The following is a 16119-nucleotide window of genomic DNA, read 5'->3' as shown; positions in this document are numbered from 1 at the left end:
AAAAAGCAGAGAAAAAAGAAAAAACAAAATGATGGTAGAAATAAATAGAAATATAGCAGTAATTACAATAAAGGAGAATGGACAAAATGCTCAGTTAACTGACACAATTGTCAGATTGAATTTTTTTGATCTAGGTACATGGTATTTATGAAAGACATATAAACAGAAGTATATAGGGAAGTTGAGAGCACAGTGTATAAAAAGATTCATCAGGCATGGGGCGCCTGGGTGGCACAGTTGGTTAAGCCTCCAGCTCTTGGTTTTGGCTCAGGTCCTGATCTCAGGGTCATGAGATTGAGCCCCATGTGGGCTCCAGGCTCAGCACCGAGTCTGCTTATGTTTCTCTCTCCCTCTGCCTCTGCCCCTCCCCACTCCTACACTGTCTTTCTTTCTAAAATAAATAAATTTTAGAAAAAGATTCATCACGCCAAAAATAAAGCCAAAGAAAGCTGATTAGATATAACAATATACAAAATACTTTTAAGGCAAAAATGCATTACTAGAAGTAAAGAGAGTCACTATACAAATTATATCAGTATCTCATAATAATAATTTTCATTCCACAGGAAGGTGTAAGAATTCTAAATGTATATGCAATAACATGGTGTCAAACTTGGTATTCAAATATGCAAAATAAAAATGGACAGAAACAAAATCTATAAGGACATAGAGACAAATCCAAACTAGAGTAGAACTTCTTCAACAAACCTCTGTTATTATCTGAAATAGCAACCAGGCGAAAATTTGGTAAGAGAGCTACTAAAAAAACTAAAGATACAGGCTTGTTTAAGTTATTGTGAAGAAGAATTATAGTATATAAGATATGTGGGATATGGCTGTGAAAGTTAACAGGATGACTTTTCTCTTTTTCTAAGGGAAAAAACACCTTTAGACTAGGAATCAATTGGACGAAATCCTGGAATATGTACTCTCTTGGTAGGGATTGAACTAGATCAGTAATTACATGTTTTTCCCTTGTAAATAAATAAGGACTTTCTACTATCAAATGTAAATGACGACAATCTGATCAATGAAAACATTAGACACACCCACCTTGAAGGATTTTTATAAAATAACTGACAGGACTCAAAAGTGTCAAGGACACTCCTACACCTAAGGAGACACAACCCCAAATGCGATGAAGGGACTGGGACTGGTTTCTGGACCACAGAGAGAACAATAGTGGAAAAACTGGTAGCTTAGTTAAGAGTGTGGTACTAGTGTTAGTTTCCTGGTTTTAATAAATGTACCTTGCTTATCCTAGTTATTAACGTTAGGGGAAGCTGGGTAAAGGCTATACAGAAACTCTGTTCTAATTTGGCAACTTTTCTCTAAGTCTAAAATGATTTCAGAATAAAATGTTTAAAAAAATAAATGATAACCGCTTAATTTATTTGTATATCTAAGTTTGTTGATTTTAACTCCAACACTTGGTTTCTCCTGTTACCTAATCTCTCTTTGACCACCTGGCTTTGGAATGCAGCATAAGAGAAAGCGTTAAAAGGACAAGTAGGAGAGTTTTTTGAACACCAAACAGGGCAAGTTTTTGTTTGCATATTTTTAAATGTGTGTGTGTTTACTTAATGTTACCAAATACAGTGTGTCGTATATTTGAAACAATAGGGAGTGCTCCTTGGTTTGTACTCGAATTAAGTTGACTCGTTATAAAGATTTTCTTTTTCTGTGTTCAAGGACAACTTAAAAACATTTAATTGAAGAAGGGAGTACCGTTTGCTGCCCTAGGAATTATTTATGCTATGTACTTTATCCAAGGTGTTTTTTTTTCCTCCTTGTTTTGCTTCCAGTTTTTTTTCCCCTTTAGAAATTGGTACTTTGGTGGCTTAGATCTAAGGCAGAGAACTTCAAAGGCATTGCTGGGGTAGACCAGTAGCACTATACTCTTTTTTTCTTACCGATACCAGCATAATTATTGGTTGTAGCTTCAATATTGGCATGTTTAATTAGTGCTTGAATAAAATATCTTAAATATTGCTTATAAAAATAAATATATGCCTTATATTTCTGAGTAACTGAAATCACTTCCTTTTCATGGAATCTACCCTGTGATTTCCTTCTTGAATCTTCCCTGTTAACTTTGTGCAGAAATGCATTTTTCAGCATAGTCAGGCCATCATAGCCTAACCTCAGTATCAGTGCAAAGGGGAACAATTTTCAGACTATATTTCTATTTGACTATAATTGTCACATTTCCTAAGTCTCTTCTACTTCAGGGCAAAAGAAATGGGCAGTAGAGGAGAATATGAAAAGGAAGTCTTGATGTCGACATCTTGTGAACATTTGAAGTAAGCAAAAATGAGAAGGTGGGAGGAAATCTGAATCAGAAATATTCTGCTTAGTGAATCACATGTCATGTTAGTCACCTATTTGGCAACCTCCCATTGAATCCTAGGCTCTTTGTTAGGCACGGAAGATACAGAAATTCTTCCCTTTTTTTTTTTTTGGTGAAGATTTTATTTATTTATTTGAGAGAGAGAGATAGAGGGAGAGAGCAGGAGCAGGGAGGAGAGGGAGAAGAAGTCTCCCCGCTGAGCAGGGAGCCCAATGTGGGGCTTGATCCCAGGATCCTGGGATCATGATCCTGGGATCATGACCTGAATCAAAGTCAGAGACATGGGGTGCCTGGGTGGCTCAGTTGTTAAGCGTCTGCCTTCGGCTCAGGTCATGATCCCAGGTTCCTGGGATCGAGCCCCACATCGGGCTCCCTGCTCCGCGGGAAGCCTGCTTCTCCCTCTCCCACTCCCCCTGCTTGTGTTCCCTCTCTTGTTGTGTCTCTCTCTCTCTGTCAAGTAAATAAATAAAATCTTAAAAAAAAAAAAAAAGTCAGACATGTAACTGATTGAGCCACCCAGGCATCCCAAACAGTTGCTGTTTTAGATAAAGTCTTGTTCTCATAAAAGTTTTATTCTTGTGGGGGAAATAAATAACAAAAAAGTAAAGAAATAGATAATCAAGCTAATTTATGGTTAAAAAAAAAAAGAGAGTGGTAAATGCTTTAACAAGAAGCTAAGGCACGAGGCTCCTGGGTGGCTCAGCCTTTAAGTGTCTGCCTTCGGCTCAGGTCATGATCCCAGGGTCCTGGGATCGAGCCCCACATCGAGTCCCACATTGGGCTCCCTGCTCAGCGGGAAGCCTGTTTCTCCTTCTCCCACTCCTCCTGCTTGTGTTCCCTCTCTCGCTGTGTGTCTCTCTGTCAAATAAATAAAATCTTTTAAAAAAACAAAACAAAAAAACAAGAAACTAAGGCAGGATGCCAAGGTCAAGATCAGCTGGGGTAAAGGGTGAGGTCTACTTTGGATAGGGTGGGTAGGAAGGGCTCCCTAAGGAGGTGATGTTTGTGCTGAGTTGTGAATGATCCCAAGAAGGAATGTTCTCAGTAATCACAAGGGCAGCTACAGGCCCTTAGGCAGGAATGAGGGCAATGGAATGAGGGCAATGTGCTTAAAAAGAGCGCAGCTTGTAGAATGTCCCTCAGTTGGGGTATGTCCAGTGTTCCCTCATAGATTCAGCTTAATCCTTTTTGGCATTTATGGTAATTCTCTATGAGAGATGTTGTATTCTCAGTGCACCATGTTAGGAGCCGTATGTCAGTTCATCTCATCACTGATGTTATGAAAGTCCAAGAGAGGCTGAGGATCCGTTGCACGTCAGACAGACTAAAGGTACTTGACAACACACGCCATGCAGTTACAGATGCTCCAAAGAACATTTCTGAAATAATTGGTGAATGATATGATGCCATAGTTAAATTTCTTAAATTTGACTCTTTTATGCAAAGGGATGTTCTTGCTCTTACGAGATACATGCTGAAGTACTTGGGGGTGAAGGGCCATGATGTCGGCAAATTACCCATGGTTCAGCAGTCATAGTTGTAATAAACTCATGGAGAAAGCAATCAGTCAGATGTGGCAAAATGTTCTCATAGTTGGCGAATCCAAGTGAAGCATATACTTGGGTTTATTGGATTATTCTTGCAACTTTACTGTAAGATTGAAGTAAAACTTAAGAAACATGTGCCTGCAACAAATGTAGTGACAAAGTAGAAGACTTGCTCTTCCTAACTATTGAGCTTGCAGTGTAGTCCAGTAAATAATAAATGGTAACACATAAAAGTTTAAAAAATGATGGTGGAAAGCATGCCTAGAGTAAAGACATGGTCTCAGATAAGGATCTAGCAGGAAATACAAAAACAATTACACAGGGTGCTCTAGTAGACCAGGGGCAAGGATGGAGCTGGGCAAGTTTGGCTTCTGGTGGTGGCGGGGAGGTGATGTTGACTTTGAAGCGCCAGCAGGACATTCAGGCGATGTTCAGTAGATGGTTGGAAATGGATCTCTAGCTAGAGGTGCAGATTTGGGAGCCATCAGACTGGCTGAAATCTCAGCAGGGCAGGAAGCTGGCCAGAGAAGGTGTTTCTGGTGACAAAGGGTTGAAGACAGATCCCCAGAAAATATCAAGTTAAGGAGTGGTGAAGGAGGACGAGCTGCAGGAGGGACTGTGGGGGGGGGGGCAGGTAAGTCAGAGGAGGGAGCGATGCAGAGAGGTGAAGGAGATGAGTAAGGAGAGTTCAAGGAGAGTGTGCTTTGTGTGGCACATGCCCAAGGGAGGTCAAGTCAGGTGAGGAGCAAAAGTGTTCCCTGGAAACCCTCTTACACTGTTGGTGAGAATGCAGACTGGTACAGCCACTCTGGAAAACAGTATGGAAATTCCTCAAAAAATTAAAAATAGAGTTACCCTTCAACCCAACAATTGCGCTACTCGGTATTTATCCAAAGGATACAAACATGGTGTTTCGAAGGGGCACCTGCACCCTAATGTTTATAGCAGCAATGTCCACAATAGCCAAAATATGGAAAGAGCCCAGACGTCCATCGACAGATGAATGGATAAAGAAGATGTGGTATATATACACAACGGAATATTACTCAGCCATCAGAAAGAATGAAATCATGCCATTTGCAATGATGTGGATGGAACCAGAGGGTATTATGCTAAGTGAAACCAGTCAGTCAGAGAAAGACAATTACCATATGATTTCACTTATATGTGGAGAAACAGAACATGAACATAGGGGAAGAAAAGGAAAAATAAGATGAAAACAGAGAGGGAGGCAAATCATTAGAGACGCTGAACTCTAGAAAACAAACAGGGTTGCTGGAGGGGATGTGGGTGGGGGGATGGGGTAACTGGGTAGCAGTCATTAAGGAGGGCACTTGATGTCATGAGCACTGGGTATTATGTGCAACTGATGAATCACTAAATTCCACCTCTGAAACTAATTAAAAAAAAGTGTTCCCCGGATTTGGTGGTCAGGGCAGTCTTCCCCCAGGAAGTGAACTTTAAGCTGAGCTGTGGAAGGTAAGAGTCAGCGAGGCAAAGGATCGGGGGCAGTTGTGTTGGATATGTCTTCTCCACAGCACAAAGCATGGATGCTGGCTGTGGGAGAGGAGGAAGCAAAGTCCACTCAGGCAACCACAGAAGGCCAGTGTGGCTGGAGTGTGGTTGGAGAGCACAGTGAGGTGAGAAGTCATGGGTGTGGAAGCCGGGGAAGTAGGCAATGGTCAGATCATACAGGACTTTATAGGAATTTGGATTTTGCCCTAAGGGCAAGGGATGCCCCTGGAGAATTTTAAGTCTTGGGATATATTGAACAGTTCTGCATTTTAAAAAGATCCCTTTAGGGGTGCCTGGCTGGCTTAGTCAGTAGAGCATGTGACTCTTGATCTCGGGGTCCAGAGTTCGAGCCCCATGTTGGGCTAGAGCCTACTTAAGAAAATAAATAAAAATAAAAAGAATCTTTTGGCTACAAATGGACTAGGCCCTTGGTGGGGGGCGGTGAGGGTGGGGATAAGTCTGAGGTTGAAGAGACTCTCTGGAGGCTGTGGTGGCAATCTAGACTAGCATGGCAGGCATACACGGACGTTGAAAGTGAACAGTTGTTTAGGTGTGAGAATCAAGACAGAAGCGTTGGAACTGGGAGGCAAGAGAGAGAAATTGTAAAGTACGGGCTTCTGGTTCAAGGAACTGGGTGGGTGTTTGTAGCCTTTCGCTGAGATGGAGAAAGAGCAGGTTGAGGGAAAGTAGCATGAGTTCAGGATTGGACATGTTCCGGGGGGGGAGGTGTCTGTGATCTCTGGGTGATATCCCCTGGGCAGTTAGGTGTAGATCCTGAGCCCAATAGAGAGGTTTCAGGTGGGCATCATCATATACCTGGGGCACCTCAGCACATAGATGGTTCTTGAAGTCACGAATAAAGGAAGGCCAGAGAAATAAGAGGGTTTTTTTGTTGTTTGTTTTTTGCTTTTTGTCAAGACAACCATTGAGATCATGACCTGAGCCAAAGGCAGACGCTTAACGACTGAACCACCCAGGCGCCCCTCTCAAGACAACCATTGAAATAAGAGGTTTTCCAGGGAGAGTGTGAGGAGGAATTTTTAAAACATTAAATTTGAATATGCAATGGTTGAGGGGGAGCAGACAGGAAAACTGAAAAGATCTGAAGGGAATAAGGTCTTCCTGTGATAGGCACCTGTTAAGAAAATTGTTTACTCATCATTTTATTCATTTATTGAGCAAATATTTGTTGGCCTCAAAAGAATATTAACCTTGGAGTGAAGAGACCCGGATATTATTCACTCTGAAATAAGCTGACTTAATCTCTCCAGGTCTGGTTTCTTTATGTGTTCAGGTTCATTTCCACCCCAAGTTTTCTAAGAAATATTAATAAACTAATCATAATTTCCAAAATATTTTATACTGGAAACATATATAAAATAGTAAGTGAGAACACATGGCATAAGTCAGCCCCACTGTTTGGTGAAGGTGAGAACTTAGGAACGTCCCTTAACCCTTCTGGGCCTCAGTGTCCTCTTTGGAGTATTAATACTTGATCTGGGCTTTTCACTCTAGATAGTAGACTGAGCTTGTGTGCTTCTGTCTGCTGCTTCTCTGAACCGCATTAAAAGAGAGGAAAAAATAAAAAACAGCATCATTCCCAACAGTGCTGGGAATACGACCAGATTTTTTTTTTTTTAACCATTCTGGAAAATACAAAGATAGGGGCGTCATCAGGTAGATCGATGACAGAGGAGGAGAAGACAGCAGTGGAGGTAGAACTGTTCTTCCCAGAGACCTCTGGAAGCTTCCATGCTTGGAATCGGTCAATGTGGACCTGGATTATTAGGAAGTAGGAAGAAATCAGGCAGACATCACTGGTGAATGGAAATGTGAATCAACTACTTCAATCCCCAGTGCCCCACAACTGCTTCTACTTTGAATTCACCTGTTTCCACTCTATGCAATTCAACGTGCAGTCTGTTGTTCATTGAACGTTTGTGTCCCTCCCCAGTTCACATGTTGAAGCCCTAACCCTCAGTGTAATGGTATTTGGAGAGGAGGCCTTCGGGAGGTGACTGGGTTTAGATGAGGTCATGAGGCTGGGCCCCAATGATGGGAGGAGTGTCCTTATAAGAAGAGGAAGAGGCTGGAACTTTCTTTGCCTTTTGAGAACACCACAGGAAGATGACCATCAGCAAGCTGGGAAGCGAGTTCTCACCAGGAGCCAAATCAGCGACACCTTGATCTTGGACTTCCCAGCCTCCCATAACTGTGAGGAATAAACATCTTATCTGAAGCTACCCAGTCTGTGGTATTTTGTTACAGCAGCCCACCTGACCAATAGTCAGTCTTTGCTAAACTTAGCCTACCCACCCTTACCCTCACAACTCACACCCAGCACTCCCCACTTTGGGCCACGGCCTTCCAAACAAGTGTGAAGTGTTATTGTGCTGATACACAATGGATGGCATCTTCAATGCAGAGCCTTTCTTCATAGGAAGGTTTCTCATAACATTTATCCCTAATGCTGAAGTACATTAACCTCTGCCTTAAAGAAGTGACTCCTCTGGAGAAATACTTTCTGCCCCTCTAATTTCTAGAACCTGAGCAATATCGAGTTAATCTGTTGCTATTACTTTCTTGCTCACATATCAGGGTATTTTTTACATTTAAATTTTTTATTGTTTTGGTGTTGAGCAAAGGATAGCTAGCTCTCTCTGGACCGTGCCTCAAGTACAGAGAGGACATAGGTGTGAGTATAAAGTGTGTAACTGAGGCTGGCAAATGCAACTTTCTCTAACTGGGCTTAACCCAGGAGATGCTGTTTCCTCCCTTTAGAAGAAAAAGACCACCTTGTCAATTCAGGGGAACTTATTCCCATGGTTTTCCTCACTCCCCATCTCCCTTAGGTGAACCAAGTTTCTGTAGGTGGGGATGGGCGTGGTTTTGAGTAGCTTGGCATGGGGCGGGGGGCGGAGCGTTTGGGCTGAAGACCATCCTCTGCCGCCTTGGCTCCGACTTCCCTTGGGGGCTTGGACATCGGTCTCTGCTGAAGTCCTTGGCTTTGTTCTGGCTTCTCAAGGTCCAGCTGTGCAGCAGGTTCCTTATTCCCATTCCAGGTCCCTTTACGTCTGTAGTCTTGTCTCTGTGTCCCTTTTTGCTTTCCTTGGGGAAATGGGGAACCAGGGTGGGGTTTCCTTTCCCTGCTTGAGAAGTGACTACAGAAGGCAGAGTTGCCTGCGGGCCCCATGGGCCCGTCACTCAGTCATTGTCACTCGTTCCACTCCGGGGAGCTGCGGTTCTTGCTGCCTGTAGGGCTCTCCGGCGGGCATCCACCTCCAGGGGCAACATTGTGGGAAGCCAGGGAGGTAGCAGGAGTTTTTATTATCCTCCGCACTCATCTCAGGTCTTAGGTCCCAAGAGGGCAGGCAACACCCAAGTGCAGGCCATGTCTCCTTTTTCCAGGGCCCGGAGCCACACATCACCTTTCAGGTGGGAAAATGATTCTCCAGCATGAACTGTTCTCTACTCTACAATCTAAAGGAATCATTTTCATGCTGTGAATCCTCAAGGCTTTGTTATTTATATGCAAAGCCATGCTTTTGAAATTTTAAATATTTTAAAGCATTCTCTTTTGGAAAGCCCTCTTCTGAAAATCCAGAGCATTATAGCTCTTGAAAACTTCTGTGGATCCTCTAAATAGGGGCCCCGAGCTACATCCTCCTGCACCGGCCGGCCCTATCTACTCACACAATATACTCCAAGTAATGGAATGAGTTGACTTACTGGATGGAATTATCTAGAATTGACAATTAGAATTTTAGGGAATAGCTGCCAAAAACAGTGATCATGGGTTTGGCCATATTGGCTCTTTTGTTTTTTTTTTAATAGTAATTTACCAAGTTGTTTTTTATTTTAAGGATTTTTATTTATTTATTTGAGAGAAGAGAGGGAGCACAGGCAGAGGGAGAGGGACAGGCAGACTCCCTGCTGGGAGTGCCGAGTCTGACACCACGCGGGGCTTATCCCACGACCCTGAGATCATGCCCTGAGCTGAAACCAAGAGTCAGACCCTTAACCGACTGAGCCACCCAGATGCCCCAATAATTAGCCAAGTATTTTAAGTCCATTTTTGGTTCATGATTTTAAAATCATGCTGTCTGGGTAGAGAAGAATGCTTATACTCCTGTTCAAGAAGGCAAATGTGTAGGCTGGCATTTCCTTAAAAGCAATATTAAAATATTTCTTTTTTTTTTAAAGAATTTATTTAATTGACAGAGAGAGAGAGAGAGAGACAGAGAGAGAACACAAGCGAGGGGAGTGGGAGAGGGAGAAGCAGGCTTCCCGCCAAGCAGGGAGCCCGATGCGGGGCTCGATCCCAGGACCCTGGGATCATGAACCCAGCCAAAGGCAGTCGCTTAACCAACTGAGCCACCCAGGTGCCCCAATATTAAAATATTTCTATTTATTCAAGTTTGCGACATTAGGGAGATGAAACTGTGTAGAAGCTCTGTCTAGAAAGCATTGTTAAGTAATAGAAGAGGTAATACTAAGAGGTAGGTAATGGAAAAATTATCTTAACATTGCTTACTCTTCCGTAGGCTGACATGGAACTGTTGAGTACTGAAATGAAGTCTCCTCATGACAATTCTATGGTGTTAGAGAATTACTTTTTTGGAAGATGGGATAGACTGTATCTCAAGTCCCTTCTAAGGGAAACATTCCTGAAGAGCCAGTTTGAATAAATTAATTAAAGTTTGAAGCACACTACTCCGCATAGGAACTAAAATATTATTTCTTGAAAACTTTTTCACTTTACAATAATTTATCAAGTGTTTTATAATATATGGAGTGGAAAAATCCCATTTGGAAAGAGTTCTAGAATCTTGAGCATGTGAAAAGATGTATATAGGATAATGATAAATAAAATATCCCATCTAGTTGTCAATGAAGATTCTGGTTTCCACCATTTCTCTCACAGAAGCTATTCCATTTGTGACATGTTTTCAAATTTGCATTCATTATTAGCCTTGACTGCCAAACCTAGTACTCCCTTGAGGACATATCCAATTTGAATGCTGAAAAACTGCTAGCGCTTAAAATTCGGCCTGAAGTTAACTAATTCGCTTGTGATTTGCCTTGCATCCGGTCTGAGAAGTTATCTTGCTAACATAAACAGATTAAAAATAACTTCATAGAACTTTATATTGAACTAAAATATTAGCTTCTAAATTGGCTGGACCTGACCTGTATGACATTTATGAACTTGTAGAAAACAGAATGCACCTTCCAAATAGTAATTGGAAAATTTAATTATGAATTTATACTTTTTTATACTTTGAACTTAACATTACTTATGGAAATGCAACTCATTATTACAATGGCCAGATTCGCATACAGCAATATCGAGAGTGAGAAAATAATTCAGTTTAGGGAGAAACGATTGTTTCAACGTTTAACTAGATATATATGGGAAAACAACATGGTAACTAAGAGCTTGGGCTTTGGAGTCAGACGGACTTGTCTGACTTTGGTCTGGTTTTGATTTTGGCTGTGCCCTTTCATTTGGTCCTTCATCCATTTTTTAGTATTTAACTGAAACCCAGTCACTGGGGACATAGTGGTGAACAAAACAGGCATTTTCCTGCCTCCTGGGGACCTCATAATCTAGCAGGGGAAGTAGATATGAAATAACTAATCATATAAATAATAGTTATAATATGAAAGATAAGGACTGGCTGCTATGAAATCAAATAACACAAGAACTCATTTAGATTGAGGCTTGGGAAGGCCAATATAAGGACTGAAAGCAGGCTATAAGGTGTTTGGGTAGAGGAGCCAGAGTAAGAGAGATTGATAGAGGAGGGGAGGGAGGGGAGAAGAGAGGAGGGGAGGGGAGGGGAGGGGAGGGGAAAATTCAGAAAAATACAGCTGTAAGATTTGATTAGATTTTTTTCCTGTTTGAATCTAAATTTCCTTGTTATAGATAGCAGTAACAGTTTCACATAGTTGCTCTTGGAATTAAGTAACATGGTATTTGAATCATGCTTAATACAGACCTAGCATGATAAGTATTTACTACCGTAGGAATGGAAATAAGCAAAGAGGGGCTAATCGTTGCTTAAAGAGCTTCAGAGAAAAGTTCCACATTTATGCTAATTTTAGAAATGAGTTATTTATTACAGTCACATCTGAAGGAAAAGATCTTAATGTTTTCTGACTAATGAGTGAATTTAAGTGCCTTATATCAGCGAGGTTACAGAATAAAGATACTGAAGTTATAGAGAGTCGACTGATGTAATTTCCCATATATAAAACCTTGTACATCTGGTCTGTAAAACCTTGAGATCAAGATTGGCTGTTGCTCAGGCCCTAACAAGCTTCTAAAGGCAGGACGAGTTAAAGAAATAATTGCAGACTTACTAGCTAAGATATTTTCATAACAAGATTCAGAAAAATTAGAAATTAAATAGGAATGGACCTTCATCCTAACAAGGATTGAGATTCATAATTTTGGTTCCTTCAAGGGAAACATTTTATAAATGTTTTATACTTTTATCCTTATCTAACAAGATGTGGATGAACAATTCATGGCCTTTCCTCCCCCTTGGTCAACTATCTCCTTTCCTCTCCAGCTTCTTCTAAAGCTCATATTTCTATTCTAGGTTGATTTCTAGCCAGGGCTGGTTTTAAAAACATGAAGTTTATTATTTTCTATTTTTATAAGAGATGAGTGAAATTCCACCTATACTTTTACTACTATTGCTACTATTTCTTCTTCTTTTTTCCTTAGTGAAGTCTTTTTTTTTTTTTAAGATTTTATTTCCTTATTTGTCAGAAAGAGAGAGAGCAAGCATGGGGAGTTGTAAGCAGCGGGAAAAGCAGGTTCCCCACTGAGCAAGGAACCTGATGTGGGGCTCGATCCCAGAACTCTGGGATAATGACCTGAGCCAAAGGCAGATGCTTAACCAACTGAGCCACCCAGGCGCCCCTCACCTGTACTTCTTCTAAGGGGCCAAGGTTTAGGTTTAGGGCTAGTCAGGTGTTATTATAAATAAGTAAGTGCAACTAGGTATTTTTATGTTTGGTATGCTAACCTTAGAGATGTGAACAAAGGGGAATAAGCCTTTCCATTCTGTTGTTCATCTACTCCTCCATCCATTCATTTATTTAACAAATATTGAATGGATAGCCTCAACAGACATTTATGGAGGTGCTCATCATATCCTAGGAAAGGTACCTGGCACTAGGGATACAAATATAATTAATTTCTAGGTTCTGCCTTCGAACCCACAACCTTGTAGCCAAATCATTTATTCAGTTACTAATACTCAACATGTATTTCATAAGTGCCTTCTCTGCCCAGCACTGTTACAGACACGGGGGATGCAGTGCTGGGAAACAGACATGAGGTCTACCCTGGTGGAGCTTATATTCAAGGGGGAGACCTAAAAACAAGTGTAGAAGGTAAGGGCTGTGGTCCCCAAAGTGGGTTGATGGCTACAGAGGGTGCACAAAATTATGAGAGGTTCATTAAGAAAATATTTCAATTTTGGGGCACCTGGGTGGCTCAGTCGTTAAGTGTCTGCTTTCAGCTCAGGTCATGATCCCAGGGTCCTGGGATTGAGCCCTGCATTGGGTTCCCTGCTCAGCAAGAAGCCTGCTTCTCCCTCTCCCACTCCCCCTGCTTGTGTTCCCTCTCTTGCTGTCTCTCTCTGTCAAATAAATAAATAAAATCTTAAAAAAAAAGAATCAAACTAAGTCTATTTAGGGCAACATGAATAGATCTTAAAAACACTGTTTTTAAAATAAATGAGAGGAAAACTAACATACTATTTATGGTTAAAAATATATGTTAAAATAATATATCTTCTATAGGTATAAGTAAAAATGGAAAAAATATTTTTAAAGATTTATTTATTTGAGGGGGGAGAGAGAGAGGGAGTAGGGGTCGGGGGGGCAGAAGGAGAGGGAGAAGCAGACTCCCCACTGAGCGCGGAGCTCAACACGGGGCTCTATCCCAGGACCCTGAGATCATGATCTGAGCCAAAATCAAGAGTCAGACATTTAACGGACTGAGCCACCCAGGCAGCCCCCCCAAAATATTTTTTTAATGGTCTGGTGGATGCTCACCAAACTTATCTAATAATTACCTCTGGAATGGAGGAAGAGGGTCCAGATTAGAGATCACAGGGAAAGGAAATTGTAGCTCCATTTGTGATATTCCAATCTTTAAAAGAAAAGTGACTCTAATTTTAATATTAAGATTAATTCTTAATTAAGTCAAAGACCACTGAAAGTATGCTTAAAGAGTCCGGTTTACTAGATTCTCAATTTTCACATCCGAATCTTCAAACTTAAGAAACCGAATATTATGTTTGTGCATTCCTTCCTGGCTGCAGAGGCAACAGGAAACCCCAAACTTGAACCTCAGTGTGCAGAAAGGAGAGGCAGAAAGCAGAATCACTGAGTTCCCAGCAATACTTGGAATGCATTTGTTACGCAAGTACAACGTTTTGACTACATTTGGGACAGGAAGTTCATCATGAAAATAAGTGGAATATAAATAATGTTATAGCCAGAATAGTGTCTTCAAGGATTAAAATGAGAATTCAGTGATTTCTAATGTTTTCATTAACTGTAAAAAGTCTCCAACCAACCAAGGACAAACTAGAGGGAGAAAGTGACCTACATAGCTTGTGTGTTGCGCTAGATCCCTGCTTTCTCTTCCAGGGTGGCCGGCCCTTAGCTCCGCCCAAAGAAAACTCAGTAAAAATGCTGCAACTTCATCCCTTCTAGTGGCATTGTTCTGTGAGAAGGAAGCCATGAGGTCCAGCCTACACATTCCTGATAGCAACAAAGCCTCCACAGAGGCCTGCTTTGTAAAATAATAATAATAATAATATAGCAGGGAAATGTTAGCAATATGTAATCAATCCCTCCAGGTTTCAGTTTAGAAAGAAATCAAATCACGTGTCACCTTCCTGTAAGAACCCTGCAAGGAGACAAAGCAAGCTCCACCATTAAGTTTTTAGAATTAATTTTTCTCTCTTTTGTGTCCAGGGTAGATTGGATTAACGGCAGATTTCAAACCTTAAACCTCAGAGCTTAGCCATTCCCGTGGCTTATCAAGAAGAGGATAAGGATGTCCTCGGCGCGCTCTGTAGGACAGACAAAAGTGAGTAGACTCCCATTTCGGAAGCCCTTCTTTCTGAAACAGAGAGCCCATAATCTCCTTTGTGGCCAGAGCTCATCCTGCCTTCTGCCCAGCAGCTGCATCACATCTCAGTGCGCAGCAGGGGCCCGCCGGGCAAGGTGGAAGAGGGACCGGAGCCAAGGAAGAAAATCACCTAATGGACAGCGTACGCCTTCCTAGCAAACCTGTCCTCTTCTCATATTTGCAGTTTAGAAGTCTTCCTAACCCATTTTTCCTCTAATTTTCTGCAGAACCTGACTGATCAAAACTCCCTCTGACCACAGTGTTGTCTTTCAGTTATTCTCCGTAGCAACCGAGGCTTCTCCTTCACAGCTCGTAACACAAGAGCAAGTAATAAATTACGTGCATAATTAAGTATTTAATGCCTCCTTCCCGCAGAAGACTGTGATGTTCGCTAAGTTGTCCCTCGCACTACTCAGGACCTTACTGAAAATGCTCAGTAATTATTTGTAGAGTAAGTGAATGAATGGATCGATGGATGACCCCTCTTTTTACCTATACCCTAGTCCTCCCATCCGATTCACCCTGCAGTCTCAGCCTGTTCTCATCTGCTGCACCAAATTCCATCAGCCCCTGCGGCTGATTGACGTCTGCTGAGCCCCTGCCTCTGCAGCGGGCTGGTTTCGGAAGCCCACAGATTCTTCCACCCTGCCCCATTTCAGCCTGTCCCTCTCCAGTAGCATTAACAAACCAAAGTTGCCTTCCTTTTGACTGTGCGGGCGTTCTGAAACATATTCCCCAATAACCGAACAACTTCTACACCATGGCAGGATTATAAACTAAAAGCAAGTCGCCACCCTGCTAGTGTTTCCCATAATCTTTGCAGGTTACCAAAGGTCTAGAGCTCAGAATAATTTCTAACCTCCCTCCCAAGTTTCAGATTTATTTATCCTCCAATGTCAAAAAGACAAAAGAAAGTAAATGCAGTAAAGAAATATTAAAAGAGGGAAAGCATGAGATGATGGGAAAGAGTATCACACATGTGCTCTTGGGGCTGTGCACTGGCACGAGGTAGCCCCCTGTTTGACTTGGCTCTTCCAAGCAGATCCTCAGGGGTCACACAATCCACTAGGACCACAAGGTAATGCAAACAAGTTGCTCGGTAATGACACAATGGTTCGCTACAGGAAACCATGATAAATTTCAAGACCCATGAAGCAATTCAATGGCCTAACATGAGCCCTTGTTCAGTAAAAGCACTTTTATTTTTTTTAATTTTTTAAATTCTATTATGTTATGTTAGTCACCATACAATACATCATTAGTTTTTGATGTGATGATCCATGATCCATTGTTTTTGTATAACACCCAGTGCTCCCTGCAGTACGTGCCCTCCTTAATACCCATCACCAGGCTAAACAATCCCCCCTCCCCGTCCCCTCTAAAACCCTGTTTGTTTCTCAGAGTCCGTAGTCTCTCATGGTTCGTCTCTCCCTCCAATTCCCCCCCTTCCTTTTTCCCTTCCTTCTCCTAATGTCCTCCAGGCTATTCCTTCTGTTCCACAAATAAGTGAAACCATATGATAATTGACTTTCTCTGCCTGACTT

General features: G+C 41.8%; 1 protein-coding gene across 3 annotated transcripts in view; it reads left to right on the top strand.

Annotated features, from left to right (window-relative positions):
- The window catches only part of CCDC170 (coiled-coil domain containing 170), a 104522-nt gene that overhangs the window by 4906 nt on the left and 83497 nt on the right, over positions 1-16119 (top strand). For all 3 annotated transcript variants that reach the window (XM_088023839.1, XM_028103253.2, XM_088023838.1), the window contains exon 2: positions 14419-14533. In XM_088023839.1, the coding sequence (XP_087879965.1) occupies positions 14501-14533 (33 nt within the window). In that variant the 5' untranslated portion in view covers positions 14419-14500. The remainder of the gene's footprint in view (positions 1-14418; positions 14534-16119) is intronic.

This window comes from Eumetopias jubatus, unplaced genomic scaffold, assembly GCF_037043125.1.
Source record: "Eumetopias jubatus isolate StellerSeaLion01/CBP00866 unplaced genomic scaffold, mEumJub1_p1.0 scaffold_6, whole genome shotgun sequence".
NCBI classification, from domain to species: domain Eukaryota; kingdom Metazoa; phylum Chordata; class Mammalia; order Carnivora; family Otariidae; genus Eumetopias; species Eumetopias jubatus.
This window is presented reverse-complemented; position numbering and strand designations above follow the sequence as displayed.